At 34.4% G+C, this 20,737-nt stretch overlaps 6 protein-coding genes across 10 annotated transcripts in view; 2 read left to right on the plus strand and 4 right to left on the minus strand.

Annotated features, from left to right (window-relative positions):
• The window catches only part of LOC133334653 (pyrimidodiazepine synthase), a 220,473-nt gene extending 203,174 nt beyond the window's left edge, over positions 1 to 17,299 (minus strand). Inside the window, exons 1-4 of the mRNA XM_061542985.1 lie at positions 17,272 to 17,299; positions 16,453 to 17,036; positions 15,211 to 15,335; positions 14,871 to 14,913 (exon numbers count right to left, since the gene is read on the minus strand). Coding sequence (XP_061398969.1) covers positions 14,883 to 14,913; positions 15,211 to 15,335; positions 16,453 to 17,036; positions 17,272 to 17,299 — 768 coding nt within the window. The 3' untranslated portion in view covers positions 14,871 to 14,882. The remainder of the gene's footprint in view (positions 1 to 14,870; positions 14,914 to 15,210; positions 15,336 to 16,452; positions 17,037 to 17,271) is intronic.
• The window catches only part of LOC133334648 (putative uncharacterized protein DDB_G0291608), a 323,326-nt gene that overhangs the window by 80,942 nt on the left and 221,647 nt on the right, over positions 1 to 20,737 (minus strand). The gene's annotated exons all lie outside the window — the stretch shown is intronic.
• On the minus strand, positions 1,887 to 3,008 carry LOC133334632 (negative elongation factor E). The gene is made up of 4 exons (XM_061542946.1): positions 2,927 to 3,008; positions 2,329 to 2,843; positions 2,041 to 2,207; positions 1,887 to 1,973 (listed from the first exon to the last, which is right to left on the minus strand). The coding sequence occupies exons 1-4, from the start codon at positions 3,005 to 3,007 to the stop codon at positions 1,897 to 1,899; spliced, it is 840 nt and encodes a 279-aa protein (XP_061398930.1). The 5' UTR covers position 3,008; the 3' UTR covers positions 1,887 to 1,896.
• On the plus strand, positions 3,805 to 6,421 carry LOC133334619 (pseudouridylate synthase 7 homolog). Its single transcript, XM_061542932.1, has 5 exons — positions 3,805 to 3,968; positions 4,027 to 4,214; positions 4,278 to 4,677; positions 4,877 to 5,432; positions 5,492 to 6,421. The coding sequence occupies exons 1-5, from the start codon at positions 3,805 to 3,807 to the stop codon at positions 6,419 to 6,421; spliced, it is 2,238 nt and encodes a 745-aa protein (XP_061398916.1).
• LOC133334620 (probable serine/threonine-protein kinase dyrk2) lies at positions 7,231 to 13,790 on the plus strand. Its single transcript, XM_061542934.1, has 7 exons — positions 7,231 to 7,483; positions 10,834 to 10,935; positions 11,001 to 12,621; positions 13,131 to 13,183; positions 13,250 to 13,348; positions 13,417 to 13,697; positions 13,759 to 13,790. The coding sequence occupies exons 2-7, from the start codon at positions 10,859 to 10,861 to the stop codon at positions 13,788 to 13,790; spliced, it is 2,163 nt and encodes a 720-aa protein (XP_061398918.1). The 5' UTR covers positions 7,231 to 7,483; positions 10,834 to 10,858.
• Positions 9,661 to 10,540, minus strand: LOC133334654 (uncharacterized). The gene is made up of 4 exons (XM_061542986.1): positions 10,360 to 10,540; positions 10,146 to 10,278; positions 9,934 to 10,081; positions 9,661 to 9,870 (listed from the first exon to the last, which is right to left on the minus strand). The coding sequence occupies exons 1-4, from the start codon at positions 10,520 to 10,522 to the stop codon at positions 9,661 to 9,663; spliced, it is 654 nt and encodes a 217-aa protein (XP_061398970.1). The 5' UTR covers positions 10,523 to 10,540.

A 20,737-nucleotide genomic window follows, 5' to 3' on the forward strand; every position in this document is an offset into this window, starting at 1 on the left:
TTTAAGCAATCGTGCCAATTAAGCGATATTTAAGAGATGAGATAAAATATGTAAGACATTATATGATAAAGTAATATCAGATATGGAAATGTTGTCTGAAAATAATTTAGATACTTGGTTACAACAGCTCCCAACCCATTTAATTTAAAAATACCTAAAATCGATCGTAATATTCATATGGATGTTAAATTGTTTTCAGCTGTAAATAAAATACCAAAATAATCAGATCGGAAAATTAGCTAGGAACTTAAACATACCTAAAATTACTCGCGACTGGTGAAACACATGTCTGCAATCTTCAAAACTACCAAAAATATGGGTATTGATTTACGCGGTTAAAAAACGAGCCCCAAATACCAAATAAATAAGGGTACAGTTATCAAGGGTCTATCCTGAATCTTGGGTCAAAATTGATTGTTGAGAGGTTGACTTACTACCCAATGCAAGTTGGAAATATAAAATTACAGTCAGAGGACATCGAGAGAACAACCCTCCGGCCATGTTTGAAACGTTGGATCGTAATATATCGAAGTCCCGTAGAGTTATCTCCGGAACTGACAACGAAACCTTGTTAACGACTTATAAAGCAATAGGCCGGTCTGTGGCGCCAGTGTGGTCCGCTAACGTGAGTGCAACACAGTGGAAAAATCTTCAATCCAGCCAGAATGCCGCCCTGAGGACTGCAACAGGGACCACTTGTATGAGGAGACGAAGATCCTTCCTGTGCGTCAACACACCAAGATGTTGTCGATGCAATACCTGCTTGGGTGTTATAGGAGCAGCCATCCAAACCGCTACCTAATGGATGGGCACCCACCAGCCAGGCATGTCAGGAAGGATCTCCATGATCTGGAGACAGAGGTCCAGAGGTACAAAAGGGAGCCTCTAGATCAACAGGCCTATCAAGCAGGATTGAACAGTATTCACACGGACGCAGTTGAGGAAGCAGTTCAAGAATATCGCGTGAATACCTTCCTCGGAGACCATCCGCCTTTGATAGCTGCAGAAGAGCAGCAGCTACCTCGACAATCTAGAGTGGTCTTGGCACAACTGAGATCTGGATGGTGTAGCCGCCTCAATTCGTATTGGGCACGAATTGATGGAGAGGTCGACAATGTCTGTCCGGAATGTGGTAACGGACCACATGACACGCAACATCTGTTCAACTGTCCAGCCAAACCCACTCACCTAACCCCATCTTCTCTTTGGACTCAATCAATACAGGTCGCAGCCTTTCTGAATTTAGAGTTAGAGGCAGAACCAGATTAAAGAAAATAGAAAATACACAGCAGTACTAGCTGCTACAACAACAACATCTAGGAGAAAATCTACAACTGCCGTTTGTGCGAAGCTAAAATATAAAATGACAGACAATTGATTGAAAAACATACACCAACTCCCCTAAAATAAAGAAATTTGGTACCATTAAAAAGCAATTGTTTGAAAAGGTGCCCAAACGTACCAAGTATTGGGGTGTACCGTTATGACCACACTCGTTGTATTTTTTGAATTCACTTATGATAATCATAAAAAATATATGTTTTAAAATCCACTCTTAGGATAGATGTTTAACCTATTCAAATTTTAGTCCATGCTTAAATATTTCTTAAATCCAGATATTCGTTGAAATCGCTGAAAAATTATTCTTTACAAATTCTTAAGTTGTGATAGTCGATATTACCTATCGATCAATGTTTTGAACTTTAACTTTAAATGCAAATATGTCAAAATAGTATTCCTTGTTTAATTCATATTTCAATTAATATTGTGAAATTATAGTGAATATATTTAACTCTTGTTTATATAATGGAATTGCATTGTAAATAAAATTAAACAAAAATTAAAAGAATGTACTTACATCTAATTATACAACTAGACTTATTAACTGGAATTGGCTTAACTTAAGAAATCAACATCGTATTGAACCATTTCACGGCGATCTTTGTGACTACCCTTTTGTGATTTGCTGGCAGCTGAAATAAAATTATAAAAAAACAAATGAGTATAATGTTCATGTAATGATACCCAATAAATTCTTACCAATTGATGACCAAACTGCCGAGGAGGAAGCATCATTTATGGGCTCAATTTGTGGTTGACGACGAGCCAATTGCACCTGCAAATTGATGCCATTAACATTTTTGCCATGCATTTCGGCAATGGCACGATCTGCGGACTCCGGTTTGGCAAATGTCACAAAGCCACGACTGTAATGAAATAGTCATAAAAAATAATTTTATTATTTGGGTATAGGTATTTACATATAAAAAGATCCACTAAATGAAAATGTATAAGGATGCTAACGCTGTGCCATATCTGTTAACATACCTCTTTTCAATTTCCATGGACACATTGACAATGGTTCCATAATCATTGAATGTTTTCTTCAAGAACTCCTCGGTGACTTTGTTACCCGAAACAAAAATGGTGTTACCCGCCCGTGGTTTATCGCCCTGCGAATCCAAAGGACTATTTTTATCACCCAAACCACGTTCCTCCCGATCACGTTCGGAGGCAAAATGTTGATACAGATTTTGCATACGTGGTTCCTCCTTAATAATTTCACTTATTATTGTTTCTTGGGCCACGTCATTTTGTGTCGACGAGAATGGTTGATAGGCGGCCACAGATGACTCGGGAACTGGTCGTTTACGTTCTTGACCCTTGGGTCGTTTAAACGATGTTTGATCCTGCTTGGTTTGTTGTTTTTGTATGGCCGGTATAGCACCGCTTTTTATAAGTTTCCTAGCCACCTCACGGGCATCACGAGCATCTGTGGGTCGTTTCAATGCTGGCTTTTCGGGTTCTTGTTTCGGTGCTTTCATTTGCTGCAGGGCTTTTTTCTGAAAGAAAAAATAAAACAAAACAAAATTTGTTATGACAATCATGAAAAAGCAAGCACACTATGGTTGGCTGTAGCACATACCTTTTTCTTCAACTTTTGGTACTTGGCTTGGAGCATATGCTCCTCTTCAGTCAAGTTGGATGGAAAATGGATGTATACCATGATTATTTTCTTTTAAAATAGTAAAAAAAATTATTTTTTCTCAAAAAATCGGAATTACACTGATGCTGTTTAATTCTTCACAAACAAACAATTCACTGCATGGAACGGTATGAACTAGTTCGTGCTATCATTTTACAATGGAAAGCGATGTCAAAGACAGTAGTCTTGGCGTGGTCTTATATTTGTCGGGATCGGGATCGGTGTTGAGAGTTTCTCTCTCTTGAGAGAGTAATTAGAGTTGCGTTATTTTTAATTTTGTAACAAACGTACTTTTTGTTCACAAAAGGTAAGAATTGACATAAACGTACCAAAACAAAAATTAGATTTTTTTATTATTCGTGAATAAATTTACGCTTAAATTATAACATATATTATTTATGCAAATAACTGGTATAAATATTGGCCAATATTTCTCGATAATTATGATTTATTATCATTTGAAGTAGAATTTTAGGTACCGTTTCGTACTTTTTTGTTCCTACCTGTGGTAATGTGTTCCAACACAATTCATAATTTACCACTGAGGGAGAGAGAGACTCTCAACACCGATCCCGATCCCGGCAAATATAAAACCACGCCAAACGCTACGAAGCGTAGCTGCTTTCCGATTTCGATTAATAGATCTTGACTTCTCCAAAGACCGAAAGTCGATTTCGATTTTTAGACTTTTCAATACAAAAATCGATTAAACGATTAGTCGATTTACTTATCCCATCCCTAATCCCAACTCTACCGGTATTAGGAGACACGTTTTTTAAAGATTTAGTTCACGGACATAATTTATTTTAAATATAAAAATGGGTAAACAGATGGATAGAAGATTTAATAAACAACAGAGAAGACCATTCCACAACAAAGATAACAGAAAACCATATCACAATAATAGACACGGTGGTTCGAATAGAGGAGGCGGTGGTGGTGGTCGTGGTAGGAGAGATGGTGGTTTTGTCCAACATGAAAAGTAAGATTTGTTTATATTAAAAAATGATGGGAACATGACATCCTATGTTCCGTTTCAGGAAACCCTTCCAAGTCAGAGAGAGCCTGAAGGAGGAACAAGTGGGCATAACTCAATATGTTAGCGAAGGTGAAGGATTTACGGGTGTTTTAAAATCACGTTTCTCTGATTTTCATGTCAATGAAATTGATTTGAATGGAAAAGTACTGGAGTTAAATAATTTAGAGATTCCAGAAGCCAAAGAAGAAAGTGAGTATGACAAAATGCAGAGGAACAATTTTATGCATAATTTTACTTATTCATTGTTTCCAGCACTAAGCCCCGAAGAAGCTGAAGCTGCCAAAGAATCATTGAAAGAAGTCATCACCGATGAAGTGTGGACACAAATAAAGAACTTAGCTGAGGCAAAATATGATCCCAATGCTACAGCCGAGGAATCCCACGTGTATATCGATGTTACTGAATTGGACAAAGACAAACGTACCGATGTCCATAAAATAATTAAGAAATTCTATGAGGGTAAATTGGTTAGCTCCACTGTGGGTGGTGACCAAATTGGCAAGGGAGATGATAAGAAATTTATACGTGTACAGAAACCTAAAGGACGTGATCGTAATCGTTGGACTTTCCCCGAGGAATACGTTCACTTTTTGGTACACAAAGAGAATTTGGATACCAGTGAAGTGGCCGTGGCCATGGCCAATAAATTGAAGTAAGTTGAAATATAGGTTTTTAAATATATGGACTAGATTTGCTCATATTTTAGTTTAAAAATATCATATCACATTAGCTTGGGTTCTGGACGTATGTCGTATATTCTTTAAAAATCCATGCTTGGATGATCGTTCTTTCTTTTAGCATAAATATTTTAAAATTAAAGTTATCTAACTATTTTGAAAATTTCTCCTCAGCTTACGACCATCCCAGGTGAACTATTGTGGTACCAAAGACAAACGTGCCAAAACAACACAAAAATTCTGTATCAAAAAACGAACACCACGACAAATTGTTGGTGCCATTAAATTTTTGAATGGTGTAAAAATAGGAAATTTCGAATTCTGTAAAGAAGTTTTGAAACTGGGACAATTGAAAGGTAATCGTTTCCGCATTGCTTTGAGGCATTTAACTGGCGACAGGGATGCGATTGAAAAATCTCTTCAGAACGTCAAAGAAAATGGTTTCATCAATTATTTTGGTCTACAACGTTTTGGAAATTCAGTTGAAGTACCCACCTATGAAGTTGGTGTAGCGTTGCTGCAGGCTGATTATAAATTGGCATGTGAATTGATATTGAAACCACGTGAACATGATATACCATTCCTAAAGAATATACGTGAAACATGGTGGAAGGAACGTAATTCGAAGGCCGCGGCGGATATGTTCCGTACAGATCGTTTTATTGAAAAGAAACTGTTGGATGGTTTGGCCCAGTATGGTGAAAGTGATTATGCCACGGCATTGAGAAAGGTAATTTATGATGGAATAATTTGTTTATCTCAAACATAAATATCGAGTTTTTGTTTCAGATTCCCCGCAATATGTTGCTGTTATATCCTCATGCCTTCCAAAGTTTAATTTTCAATCAGTTGGCTTCGCGGCGCATCAAAGAATTTGGCCTTAAACTCATACCGGGAGATTTGGTATATCGCAACAAAGATGATTTAGATGTGGATATAGAAGTTACCGAAGTTTTACAAGAAGAAGATGCCGAAGAAGAATCCGCAACTGAAGAGTCAAAAGAAAATGAAGAAAAAGTAACAGAAAACAAAGAAACTGAGACTGAAAATACCGACAATTCTGAATCCATATTTAAACGTAAAGTTAAACCTCTCACCGAAGAAGATATAAATTCTGGAAATTATAACATATATGATGTAGTATTACCCTTACCGGGACACGATATCACATATCCCAATAATGAAATTGCCAAATGGTATGAAGAAACTTTGGCAGAATACAATTTAAGTTCAGAGAAGCTAAAGCACAATGTTAAAACCTTTTCAATGGCTGGTGCATATCGTAAACTTCTGATTAAGCCCACTGAAATGTCATGGGAATTCCGTTCGTATGCAACACCAGAAGATACTTTAATTCTATCCGATTTTGAAAAATTCAAAGGCAAATCTTTAGACGATCTCAAGGGAAAACGTGGAGCCGACAATGAAAATAAATATCAAGCTTTAATATTGGACTTTTGTTTACCCACAGCTGCCTATGCCACAATGATGTTACGTGAATTATTAAAATGTGATACTTCAGCGGCGCATCAAACGGCAATGGAAACGGCGGCGATGAAAGGAAGTAATGCCGAAAAGACTGTAGAATCTAAAGCCGAAAAGCGAAGTATTGATGATGCCAACGAAAATCAAGACGGTGCTGATGATGAAAAGTCTGAGAATAATGAAGATGTTTCAGCTGCCAAAATTGCCAAAACTAACGATGATCAAGAAAGTTAGGTTAGGTTTTTAGTGGATTTTTTAGTTTGTTTTATAAACTATCGTTTGATATGAACTTAAATTTTAAATATGCATAAATACCATATTAGAAATGTTGAAATAACATTTTTTTTTGCAATAAAAAAATAAACTATTATTTGACAATAATCGAATACGAAAATAGTACGATTTTTTTTTAATTGCCAATAATTATTTAAATATCTAGACATTTAGGGCTCCTAAAAAAATAATTTATAAAACCCTACACAAGTTTTACCAAAATAAATACCCCGGCCACTGCTTAGGATTTTCTCCAGGCGTTTTTCTTTTACTGAAAATAAATTTAAAAGCCCCAAAAAGTCTATACTAATATGCATATTAATACAAAAATTTACCTCTTATGGGGCGCCAATCAATAAAAGCCGCCAACGAAATGATAAAACGTCAAACCCCATTATTGTAGTTAATACTTATCTCCATTTATTTAGTTGCATGGCACAACAATTTACCGACAATCAGACAACAAAAAATCAATAATGCCAAAGAGCGCAACAACAAGCGGCCAACAAACAAAATGCAAGCAACAGCACAAACAAACCAAATCCTGAATATGAACACAACAACATTTCTCCCACACACACAAATATAACAACAACACAACATCTTTTGTGAGACACAATAATTTTTTGTAACGGTAAGTATTGGAGGTGAGAGTAATTGTACGCCGCTCAATAAATGGGCGCTATATTAACTGAGAGTGGCAGGCACAGAGAGTGAAATGACATTTGTTAGCAAAAAAAAGAGCACGAGAGGGAGCATACCAGAAAAAGGAAAGTAGAAATAGAAGGCGCGCAAAATTCCATTGTGTGATGAGCTCCAAGCCATGATGATGATGATGACGACGACGCCAACCAACAAAAAAAGAGGTTCATCATTTACAAAGAAATGTAAGAAGCAGCATAAATAAAGCGCCAACAAAACAGTACACAACAAGGACTACTACGACGACGATAAGGACTCTCAAAACATTTTTACTTTGACTTTTGAGCACACAACACCACGCACCAACGCACGCAAAAGTAGGTACAACACAGCAAAGTTTTGGTATTAACAAAAAAATTACAATAAATATTTTTTTTTTGCTAAATAAAAGTGTCGAAAGTTCCCAAAAACGACAAATAAACAATGGAAGAAAGTGTAATTTAGTTAAATGACAGTTAATAATAAAAATGAGAAGTATTGTTCTCCCATTTTGTTTGGTGACATCTGTTTGTGTTAAAACTCCCAAAGTGCTGATAGAAAGAAAAGAAGCTTTTTTCTAAGAAAAGGCGCTTAATTTTGAAAAAATCTTCAAGATATAAAACAAAAATTTGTAAAAGTTATTTTAAATGAAATACCTACGTTGTGTGTAGAGCCAATTTTCTGCTAAATAACTGAAAAAATTACTTTTACAAAAAATGAAGTGAATATTAAGCAAATTATTGATTTTTTATTTTGGTATGTCTGTGTCTATGACCGACGACCGCCCTGTATAAACGAATGTTTGAGAGTGTGTGTATGTGTGCTTTGTGGAAATCAATCAATAATTTTGTGTTAATGCCTCGCACTTGAGCCACAAGCATTTGGTGGGTACACCGAGTGAGTAAGTGACTTGCCTTGCCGCACGTTAAAAGGGTGCTATTGCCGCCCCATTAGGTTCGTTAGTTCGTCGTTGTTGTGGTTGGGACAATGTGGCGGGGGTTTAGAGTTTCGTTTTGCTGTTTTTTTTCGGTTGTGACAAAGGCAATAACTCGATTTTTGTTGGCTTCTGTTTTTACTTTAACAAGGATGTGGACAATTCTCTCTGCATATGTGTGTTTGTATATCATATGAGGATGTTGTTTTTTTTTTGCGAAATACTGAAAGACGGACTAATAAGTGAGTGGGTGTTTCATTCCTATAGGTGTTGGTATAATGGAGAGTTTTGGTTTTTTTTCTTGCAGGACATATTTTATGGGAGTAATATCAGAAGTGGAAATCAAATAAATATATGCAAGGATATAACCTATTTATTAATTTGATTTCATATGACGTTAGTAAAACAGTTAGGTATGAAAATGAGTGGGCATTGTTGTTGTATATTGATTTTATTCAATATATAGTTTGGATTATCATGTAATAAATCTATCGATCAATATTCAAATCATAATTTGAATAATAAAATTATCCATAAATAGAGGGTCAGCCATTTCTATAAATAAAAAAAAAACAATTTTGGAATGATGTATCGAAAATACCCTCGTAATGAAATGTGGAGAAATTAAGGCTTAAGTAAATATAGTTTTCAAGTTCTTTGTATTTGTAACACAACATTTTTATAAGGATATACAATTTGGGACCTTAATAAAGATGGATATAAAAAAAAAAATCTGCACTTTATAAAGACCTTATATAAAGTGCAGATTTTTTTTTAATTTTTTTAGAACAACATGAAGCCTGGATTCCAACTATTTTTCAATGACCAATCTTTGGTCATTTCATGGGCTACCCTACATTGGAGGGATTTTTCTTTTAAAAAGAACAAAGTTTGGATTCTAAATATTTTTCAATGACCAATCTTTTGGGTTTTTTTCAAGGACTTTTCAAGTATTAAGGATTTTTCTTTTAAGAAGTTCTGAGGATTTTTTTTTTCGAATTAGGATTTAAAAGAAGTATCAATGCAGTACGTTAGTTTACCGATCTAAGGTCATGATATTGAAGTAAAAATAAAGATATTTTGTAAAAGATTAGTATAAGCTTGGATTTTTTTTTTCAAAAAGCAGTGCAAGCTCGATTTTTTTTTTGAAAATTCTTGGATTTTTTTTATAAAATAATTTTTAATGACTTCGCGATTTCAAAAAAATATATATTCAAATTAAAAAAAAATTATTGACCAGCCATTCTTTGATTTTTTTATAAAATAATAAACTGAAAAAATATTAAATGGAATATTAGTCCCGGCAAATTGAAATATTCAAATGAAAAGTTTTTATATCTGTTTTTGAACGATCCAAATTGTGTATTTAAATTAAAAAAATATATACCCTCTCTGTTATGGGTACACAATTTACATTAAATACTGTTTAAAAAAATTGTCCATAAAATTTTATTCGAATTCGTTAACACTCAATTAATTTTCTCGTTATCTCGTCAATTGAAAAGCCATACACTTATATACTAAATATTAGTAAACAATATCCAATTCTTCCGGTCCACCTCACCACCAGAGACGAACCGGCCCTTTAAATATTCACATCGTCTACATCTTCGTTACTTAAAGTTTTCAGCTGACATTTGCACAAATAGGCCACAATACGTTTTTCTGCCTTACTGCGATTATGTTCACCCAAGCCCTCGAGCAGAGCTTCAATACGTTTCATTGTTCCACTATTTTGCATTGGTGAAATAATTGTTGTGGTGGTTGTGTTGTTTGTGGGTAAAATTGTTGTATGCTGTTGTTGCTGCTGCTGTTGCTGGTATGGAAACATTCGTTCTCTGCCGTTATTATATGGTACAAATGTACTTATTTGCTCATCCATTGCCTCCTGCAATGGGTCATCGTCATAATCCTCGTCGTGGATTTCTTCGATTAACTGCTCAGCCTCCATATTACAGTTGTAGGGAACACTTTGGTGTTCAGGACTCTTAAGATTGCGTTGAGTACTGTTGGTCATAAAACAATATTAGCCGAGTTCGTTATTTGGAGGGGAGGTGGAACTTCTCTTACCCTTGATATTTAATGTGTTTATCAATGAATTTCATTTGATCAAATAATTCCCATGTTGGTTCCTTACCCAGCTTGGCAACTTCTCGGCGATATTTTCCGCGTAAACTTTTCCATCGCAGCAGACAATATTTGGCTGTGTTAATGGAGGAAGAGGTGGAGGAATATTAACAATGGGTACTTTTCATGGGTCGCCGTGGACCTCATCAATACTCACTGTCACAGTTCAACGACGTTGCAATATGACTCCATAACTCGAATTTCTTTTTCATATCCGTGTATGGTGAACTACGTAAATCCTTCTCGTACAGCATGGGATTAGCCTTTATTAGCTCAATTAATTTTCGATCAAATTCCATATCTGTTCGAAAGACAGACATGCCGTCTGCTGCAATGGATTTGAAGTTATTAGCAATTTTCCAATGGTTTTCTTTTCCTTCTTTTTTGTTTTATTATGAGACTGGAGTCCACCAAACTAAACTGGCTGTCTGTCGCCTGTGTACACAACAAAATTTATAAACAAGTACAGAGCGTTGCCACTTTTCTTTAGTTTACACTGACAATTTATTGCCTAGACAACAACAAACATATGACAGCTGAGAGCAGTGATGTCAATTGGGCGTGTTTTAGAATCATGAATAATCTTATAATAGTTTAATAAATAATAAATTTTCTCCTATTCTTCTTCCAGGTCCAATGATAATTTATTATTAAAAATGACTGCTGAAAATTACCACCTTAAATGGGACTCGCACCATTCTTATTTGAATTCTTCCGTCGCAACTTTATACAAGTAAGTTTTAAATTTAACACCTCATCCCTCTAATAACAATGTAACAATGAATATACCCTTGACAGAAATGAAAAATACGCTGATGTTGTATTATACAGCTCGAACAATACGATATCAACGAACAATTCAATGCCCACCGTTGGTATATCAGCCCACAAATTCATCTTAAGTTCATGCAGCCAATTCTTTTCGAGCATCTTTGAAACCTCGCCTCTATCGAATAACAGCAATGGCAGTTTCCATATTGTATTGCCACCCGATTTAAGTCATCGTGCCATACAAATATTGGTACAATATATGTATATGGGAGAGGCCACTGTGTCCAATGACATCCTCAGTGAAGTATTAAAGGGTGGTGAGATATTAAAAATTCGAGGTCTATGTCGAACCACAACACCAACAACCGGAAATCAAATTACAAATCGTAATAGTGAACCAATGCAACCGGCACCATCGAATGGTGCTGCAACATATAATTTAATACGTATGCCACTGACAAATGGTCCTACATCGGTACGCTATTTAGTTGAACAGCAGGCATCAACGGTTTCCAGAGGTCTCAGTGTCTCCACATTGCCCAAAACAAGTCCCGTTATTGTGAAATCAACGAAACCTATAAATACCCTAACGGTACCATCAGCGGTTAGTATTGGAAAATTGGCCACAAATCCCATAAGTGTTAATAAACATGTGGCCATTGATCCGGGTGAAAAATGTTGTTATCCAGTGGATGCTGTTACCACCCTTAGGGATGAAGCACCACCACCACCTCCAACTTCCATTTGCAACGAAATTGGTTGTAATGATTGTACACGTATGACTGAGCATCCAACCCACATGATTATATCCCGAGATGGTCAGGGTGATAATAATAATGGCACACAACTTTGCAATACAAATTGTCCCGATTACATACCACCAAATGTGGCAAATGAGTGTGTTGATGAGGCACCTTATGAACAAGAAATACATTTGCCGCCTGGAGAAATTCCAGTGGAGTATAATGGTGGTGGTGTTAGGAATGATAATTTTAAATATTCCCAACAGCATTTAATTTCAACAACATCATCAGCGATAGTGGCCACCACAGTACAACCCCTAACAACATCTACCTCCAAGCAAGTTGTACTACATGAAACACTTGCTGGGCCAACTGGTCAATATGTATCGATTAAGGAAGAACCTTCTGAATGGATGACAACAACAACTGGTTCCGCCATACATCATGGTAATGGTGGTTTACATTCCGCATCGTCGTCGTCGTTACACCTAACAAACAAAAAGACTGCAGCACAAAATAATGAGTTTAAAATTCAGAAAATCAAAACTGAAACTCTAATCCAACCACAGCAGCCACCGGTACCGTCAACGACAACTTCTTCCCTGAACAATGATACAACGACTTGCCAATTGATGTCTACAGCTAGCAATACCAACACCACCTCCATTGGTGGTAATCAAAATACATCGGCTAAGGATTTCGATACATATTTCTCGTGTGACATTTGTAAGAAAGTTTGTGAGGATAAAACTTCCCTTTTGCGTCACCTGGAGTCGCATGCAGCACCAACACCCGGAACTTCTAGTTCTAGTTTTAGTGTACCGCCAGCTGTTTGTGAAACTTCGAATGCCGCATCATCATCCACCAAGTCATCCTATGTGCCAAAGAAAAGACGTCGAATATCGGTAAGAAAAAAATAAAGTCACATAAAGGGGGAGATTTAATTTCGATGGATCGATTGAGGACCTATATATAAAATTTGGAACAGGATAAGATTATAATAAATTCAAGTAGGGATAATTCGTTGTATAAAATAATCAGATAGATTAGACCTTTATCAAAGTGCACTAGGATGATAATTGTTTGCTGTGTAAAAGGTGCAGGAAAAGAAATTAAATTAAAAAAATACGTTAAAGGGAGCCAATATATGGACAATGGGGATTACTCTTTCCTTTAATATTTTACAAAAATTTATTGTTTAGTTCCCGATTGATTGTAATTGTTACCTTTTATCTGCCAATACAATTATTTCTCTGTTAGCCTTGAAGAGCTTCAAAAATGGGACGGACCAACAAAATGTCATTTGAGAAAAAGGGTTCAATTTTCAAAAATGATTTTAATATTTAAATCTGATAAAATTATTTATTTCTCTCAAAAATTTTCTCTATTTTTCTTCTCTTCCCTCCCCCATTAGCAACAAGAAAATGCCTCGGAACATGTTTGTCTTCAATGTGATATCTGTAATACGTAAGTATCCTCCTGATTTGTTAACATCCAACTATTTTAAACAAATGAAAATAAATCTTTTTGCAGACGTTTTGAAACGCCACAGGAATGGGTGCGTCATATGAGTACCCAACACACAGAAGTTGAATTGGCCATATACAATAATAAAAAGGATGCAGAAAAGAAGTATTCAAATTGAATTGAAAAAATCTCCTATAGAAATATGTGTATAGACACAATTTTTCCCTTTACAGTAACCAACCGACTACTTCAAATCACAGTAACAAAAAGCAGGCTTCTAATGTACAACAACAACCGCAACCACATAATTCCCAACAAAGAGTTCAAAGTTTAATAAGTGGCAGCACAAATTCCAATCTAACGAATAGTACTTCCGTAGTATGTACACCACCATCATCATCGGCAGCAGCAGCAGCATCATCATCGCCGCCAACAACAAGTGGTGGCGGAAGTGTTGTTGTTACAGGAGGTGGAGGTAATGTTGGCGGTGGCATTAATGATACAAATGCAACAGGTTTGTTTGAAAAAAAAAATTGTGCTGGAATTACTTTTATTACAATGTTTATCCATTGCAGGTTATTTAAGATCAACATTATCCCCAGCCTAGACACGAGACGCATGGGAACTATATTTTTAAATTATATTATACACATACATACACACACAAATTTTAATCAAACAAAAACCAATTACGAAAATCGTTTAACGAATTTTAACGAAACGAAATTAAAAATTTTAACAAAACATCTACTATTGCTGGAAAAGATTTGTCGAATAAAATGCATTATTATACACGATTTTAAATTAAAAACCAAAAACAACAAAAAAATAAATTTCATCTTTTTTCTCTAATATTTAAATATATAATTTAATGAGAAGTTTTATTTTGGCATCAGAAGAAAATGTATAAGGTTGGAGATTCCTACAAGGCCGAAATCCTTGAGAAGAACTTTAAACATCATCAAATGTAATGATGGTCTTTGATTTTATAAAACAGAAAAGCATTTACAAAGAAAGCCCCTTGTAGGTGGTCAATGAATAAATATTTTACGAGAAATATATTTTGTTTGAAGAAATATTTTTTTGGAAAGGCTTTTCCAAAAATATTTCTGGTCCTTGAATAATTTACTTATATCCACTTATGAAACGTCCTTTGAAGAAATATTGTTTAAAAATCTTCTCTGTATTGGACGCCGAAAGGTTTTAAATTGTGTGCAACCATCGGACTTAAATTAAAAGGGATATTTTATAATGGATTGCATCAAGTTTCAAACCGTTTTGTATTTTCTTTCTTTTCCCTAAGAAAGATTTTTGCTTGTTCTGTCCTACGAAGAATTTTGAAAACTGAAAAACTATTTTTTAATTATCCAATAATTATTTGATGATTTATCACTTTATCAGTGTCTGCGATAAATAGATAACGAAAATAGGCAAGTGAATGTTGATTTTTTTTTTCTTTTTATTTCAATTTACTTTTGTCCAATATTAATGATATGTATAAAAAATCGTCTTATCTATAAGTGAAAAAAAGGAAAACAAAAAAATTATGTATATAAGAAAAAAAAAAATAATCGATGATTTATGTTCTGCCAATAATGTTAAGCGCAAACATTATAAAAGAAACGGAACGTAAAAACAAACTTAAAAAAAGAGAGGGGGAGACTAGTGGAGTCAGGGAAGGTTGGTTGGTATAAGCTGCTTAGCAAGTGCGTTGCCGTTTACAGGGATTTCTGTAACAGAAGAAAAATTATAAGAACAATATGATGAGAAATGCGTGATGAGGAGTTGTTTTTTTTTCAAAAACAAATTATCATTAAGTGTGAAGCTAAATGTTTTAAGCTTTTATTTAGTTTATATGCGTTTAAATCTCTATGGAGGATATTTTGTTGTTAACTCCCGTTATGCAAGAGTTTCAATCTTTTGAAGTACATTTTTCTTTTGCTTAAGTTATTTTGGTTCTTGTTAAGTATTAAATACGGTATATTGGAAAATATGTATATTGTATAAAAAATTGGAAGAGGCCTTACACAACAAGCATATCATAGTTGGGTTCTCCTTCACGACGAGTCTTCATAAATTTAGCATGGGTCTCACCATCCAAATAGAAACATTTAACGGCTTCATCTTTTTCCATAAGATCACGCCATTGGAGCTGTAAAGAAGAAAAAAGGAAAAATAAATTAATCCATATTGTAAAAAAATTAAGTAATAATATAAAAGTTGTTTTTTTTTTAAGTTATAGTAAATGTGTAAGAAGAAGAAAAGGTCTAGGAGATAGGAAACCAAATAGTTATCCTAGAAAGTCCAATCGAAGACAAAAAGTAAAAGATTAAAAGTAAAAGACTATTTTTTTAATATTACATTAAAATCCACGTCTATGATCCTTCAAGTTTTTAAAAATATTATTGAAGAAACCCACGCCTAAGGTTCCTTTAACTGCTTAAAAATATAGTCTCTAAAATACGGTTATTCAGCCACCCCAAAGGTTCCTTTAAAAATATTTACTAAAAAAATATAAACATTATTAAAAAAATCCGGTATACCTTTAAAAATATTATTAAAATATCCACCCAAAGGTTCGGTTATACCTTTAAAAATATTATCTAAAAAACGACGCCTAAGATTCGGTTATACTTTTAAAACACTATTAAAAAAATTCACGTCTAAAGTTCGGTTATACCTTTAAAACGTTATTAAAATATCCACGCCTGAGATTCTGTTATCCCTTTAAAATATTTTTAAAAAAATCCAAGCCTAAGGTTCGGTTATCCCATTAAAACATTATTCAAAAATCCTCGCCAAAGGTTCGGTTATACCTTTAAAAATATTATTAAAATATCCACGCCTAAGGTTCGATTATACCTTTAAAAATATTATTAAAATATCCACGCCTAAGGTTCGGTTATACCTTTAAAAATATTATTCAAAAACCCTCGCCTAATGTTCGTTTATACCTATACAAATATTATTTAAAAATCCACGCCTAAGTTTCGGCTATACCTTTATTATCTAAAAAATCCACGCCTAAGGTTCGGTTATACCTTTAAAATGCACGCCTAAGGTTCTTTTGACTTGAAAAATATAGTCATAAAAATCTACGCATATTATTCCGCAATTCCACGAGACCTTTAAAAATATTTAAAAAATCCACGCCCAAGCTTCAGCATGCCTTTTAAGATGTTATTTAAAAATCCGAGCCCAAAGCCCTTTTAAATATCATTCAGTCCGGGCTAAATATTATTTATAATAAAGATTTTTTGTACACCTACCAACTTCTCAAAACGCTCCTTATCCATTTCATATTTATCACTTAGCAAATATTTCAACATAGCCGAACGTTCACACCATGGCCAAATCATATAGTCCAACATGCCGGGCTTATCGCCACCAAAGAACGGAGTGCCACGTGCCCGCAATTCCTTTTCGTATATATCCAAACCGGTACTGACATCAGTAATCGTGCCCGGCGACACTTCAGTATTGACAAAAATTTTATACATTGGTCCAACCACAGCATTGAAGCGTTCAATCAAAATCTTATCCTGAGCCTTTTTTAAAGGATCACTTGGAAAGAGTTTGGGTTCAGGATATTTTTCATCCAAATATTCGGCAATAACTAGCGATTCTATTAATGCCGGTTTACCCTCTTCCTCGGTCAGTTGGAGTGCGGGTACTTTACCCAAGGGGCTGTATTCAGTCAACCATTCTGGTTTCTCGTTGAGATTAATGAAAATGCTGTGATAGGGAATTTTCTTGGCGTCCAAAACTAAATGAACGCGGTGGGCATAGGGGCAGAAACGCATCGAGTACAAACGCAATTTACCATCATCGGGGAGTTCGGGTTTTGGAGAACCTAGAATGAAGTGAATAACATACGTACATACATAAATGAGTCATTGCACAACCACACAAACCGAAACTAAAACTAGAAAAAACAAGTTATTTTAAATTCAAGAACGCATTGTGTCGGCATTTTTGCCGACATCAACAACAACGTAAGTGTATGCATCTAATCTGATTTGGATTCAATTCCGGCTGCTGGAACATTCCAATGATAAAAACCCCATTTGCCGGCTATCGGGACCTACCTTTGGCCAAATGTTTTCCACCGCTCATTGTTTTGTGGTTTTTTCTTTCTATACACACAAGATGTGTAAATTAATTAATATTTATTTTTTTATTTAAAAAATAAAATAGAGAAACACAACCCAACCAGCGAGTTGATTTTCTACCGACTCAATAGCCTGTCAAACTGTCAAGTGTCCGAGCTTGTGTCAAAGCTTTTTTTGAGTAATGTCTAACCAAAATGAAAAGCGTTCCACCCGCTACAAATGGCAGGGAAAAGAAAAAAAGCCGATAATGAAAGAACACAAAGTGAAAAACGTAAAATTTACGAATGAAATGTGAATGAAAGCGTATTGTTACGAAAGAGGCAAGGCAAAATTGGTGATTAGGGATACCGCAGACGCCAAACGAACCGGATAAGTCGAGCCGTCGTTAAAATTAAAAAACGCCGCCGCTATATGGGAGAGGACGGCTTTAGACGTGGATTTTTTAAATAATATTTTTAAAGGTATAGCCGTACCTTAGGCGTGGATTTTTTAAATAATATTTTTAAAGCTATAGCCGTACCTTAGGCGTGGATTTTTTAAATAATATTTTTAAAGCTATAGCCGTACCTAAGGCTTGGATTTTTTAAATAATATTCTTAAAGCTATAGCCGTAGCTTAGGCGTGGATTTTTTAAATAATATTTTTAAAGCTATAGCCGTACCTTAGGCGTGGATTTTTTAAATAATATTTTTAAAGCTATAGCCGTACCTTAGGCGTGGATTTTTTTATATTTTTAAATAGCCGTACCTTAGGCGTGGATTTTTTAAATAATATTTTTAAAGGTATAGCCGTACCTTAGGCGTGGATTTTTTAAATAATATTTTTAAAGGTATAGCCGTACCTTAGGCGTGGATTTTTTAAATAATATTTTTAAAGGTATAGCCGTACCTTAGGCGTGGATTTTTTAAATAATATTTTTAAAGGTATAGCCGTACCTTAGGCGTGGATTTTTTAAATAATATTTTTAAAGGTATAGCCGTACCTTAGGCGTGGATTTTTTAAATAATATTTTTAAAGGTATAGCCGTACCTTAGGCGTGGATTTTTTAAATAATATTTTTAAAGGTATAGCCGAAACTTAGGCGTGGATTTTTAAATATTTTTAAAATTATAACCGTACTTTAGGCGGGGATTTTTTAAATAATATTTTTAAAGGTATAAACGAAACTTAGGCCTAGATTTTTAAATATTTTTAAAATTATAAGCCTTAGGCGTGGATTTTTTAAAGAAAATTACAGGGTCTAACCGAACCTTAGGCGTGGATTTTTTAAATAATATTTTTAAAGGTATAGCCGTACCTTAGGCGTGGATTTTTTAAATAATATTTTTAAAGGTATAGCCGTACCTTAGGCGTGGATTTTTTAAATAATATTTTTAAAGGTATAGCCGTACCTTAGGCGTGGATTTTTTAAATAATATTTTTAAAGGTATAGCCGTACCTTAGGCGTGGATTTTTTAAATAATATTTTTAAAGGTATAGCCGTACCTTAGGCGTGGATTTTTTAAATAATATTTTTAAAGGTATAGCCGTACCTTAGGCGTGGATTTTTTAAATAATATTTTTAAAGGTATAGCCGTACCTTAGGCGTGGATTTTTTAAATAATATTTTTAAAGGTATAGCCGTACCTTAGGCGTGGATTTTTTAAATAATATTTTTAAAGGTATAGCCGTACCTTAGGCGTGGATTTTTTAAATAATATTTTTAAAGGTATAGCCGTACCTTAGGCGTGGATTTTTTAAATAATATTTTTAAAGGTATAGCCGTACCTTAGGCGTGGATTTTTTAAATAATATTTTTAAAGGTATAGCCGTACCTTAGGCGTGGATTTTTTAAATAATATTTTTAAAGGTATAGCCGTACCTTAGGCGTGGATTTTTTAAATAATATTTTTAAAGGTATAGCCGTACCTTAGGCGTGGATTTTTTAAATAATATTTTTAAAGGTATAGCCGTACCTTAGGCGTGGATTTTTTAAATAATATTTTTAAAGGTATAGCCGTACCTTAGGCGTGGATTTTTTAAATAATATTTTTAAAGGTATAGCCGTACCTTAGGCGTGGATTTTTTAAATAATATTTTTAAAGGTATAGCCGTACCTTAGGCGTGGATTTTTTAAATAATATTTTTAAAGGTATAGCCGTACCTTAGGCGTGGATTTTTTAAATAATATTTTTAAAGGTATAGCCGTACCTTAGGCGTGGATTTTTTAAATAATATTTTTTCTTGAAATGATCAACCTAATACTTGTAGGTTTTAAATACTATCTTTAGAAGAACTCTTCAAACCCATGGGTGTTCATTCTTTTTAACATGTTTTTCTTTGATTTTATGTTTCGAATATTTAACATTTTCAAATTCTATTTAATATTCATCGATTTATTTCTCTTGTAATTATTTATTGCTTTTTAATATTCAAAAATGTTTGTTGTATTTTTCTTTGAATTGTTTGTTAAAATCCCATTAGGGCACAACATGTTGCACAAGCAGCTGCTTGGACCGCTCGTTGCGTTTTGTTGATGTTTGAGGAATGTGTCAATTGAATTTTCAAAATTCCAAAAAAAAAAAAAAAAGTTACAAATTCTTTACGTGTTACAAACCAATTGTCCCCAAGATAATTTATGGGCTCACCCAAAATAAACCGCCACCCACTCCACACCCTACCAACAACCAAACTACACGAAATTAAATTAAGCAAAACATTCGTGTGAAGTTCGGCTGGGAAAATAAGGTGGATGAGGAGGAGGAGAACCATATATGTAATAAATATATGACCGGTGGAGCGTTACATGTTGCTCGGCTATGACAAGAATACTTTTGAACCATAACCGCCAATAACGCCACAACACCGTCAATCATTTAATTGAAAATAAAATATGAGATTTATTTTCAACGAATTTTCAACAAATCATTTGGACAAATTGTTTTGGGTTGTTGGTTGGTTGCCTGCCTGTGTGGCAGGCAGTAGCAGCACGTACGTAACGACATACAAGCAGATACACATGGCTGGGAATATATGTACATATGTATGTATGTATATTGTATCATGTCATGTAATAATTATCATGTCTTTTTGATCTGCAGTTAAAGCAATTTTTTTTGTATTGTTGAAATCCATATAGCCAACTCCCACAACGATCGAATTTTGTTTCTCTTTCTCGTTAAAAAAATAAAGTAATTGAGTTAATAAGCCATCCCAGAACACACGTACAAACTCACATGTACTTATTTCCATGTGAGCTTAATTTTTTTCTATTCTATCATTTTGTAAAAAAATTAACATTTTGACATCTCAATTTTTTGTATTCTATTCATGGGATTCTCCATTGTTTTTTTGGTGGAGGTGGTGGCCTCAGGAAAATATCTATCTATATATTTTAATTTCATACAATTATAGCTTAGAATAATGCTGGGAATCCGAACAATAAACTTCTTATGGAAATAAT

This window comes from Musca vetustissima, unplaced genomic scaffold (assembly GCF_032173495.1).
Source record: "Musca vetustissima isolate MV318-11 ecotype Yass unplaced genomic scaffold, APGP_CSIRO_Mvet_v1 utg2180, whole genome shotgun sequence".
Lineage (NCBI taxonomy): Eukaryota > Metazoa > Arthropoda > Insecta > Diptera > Muscidae > Musca > Musca vetustissima.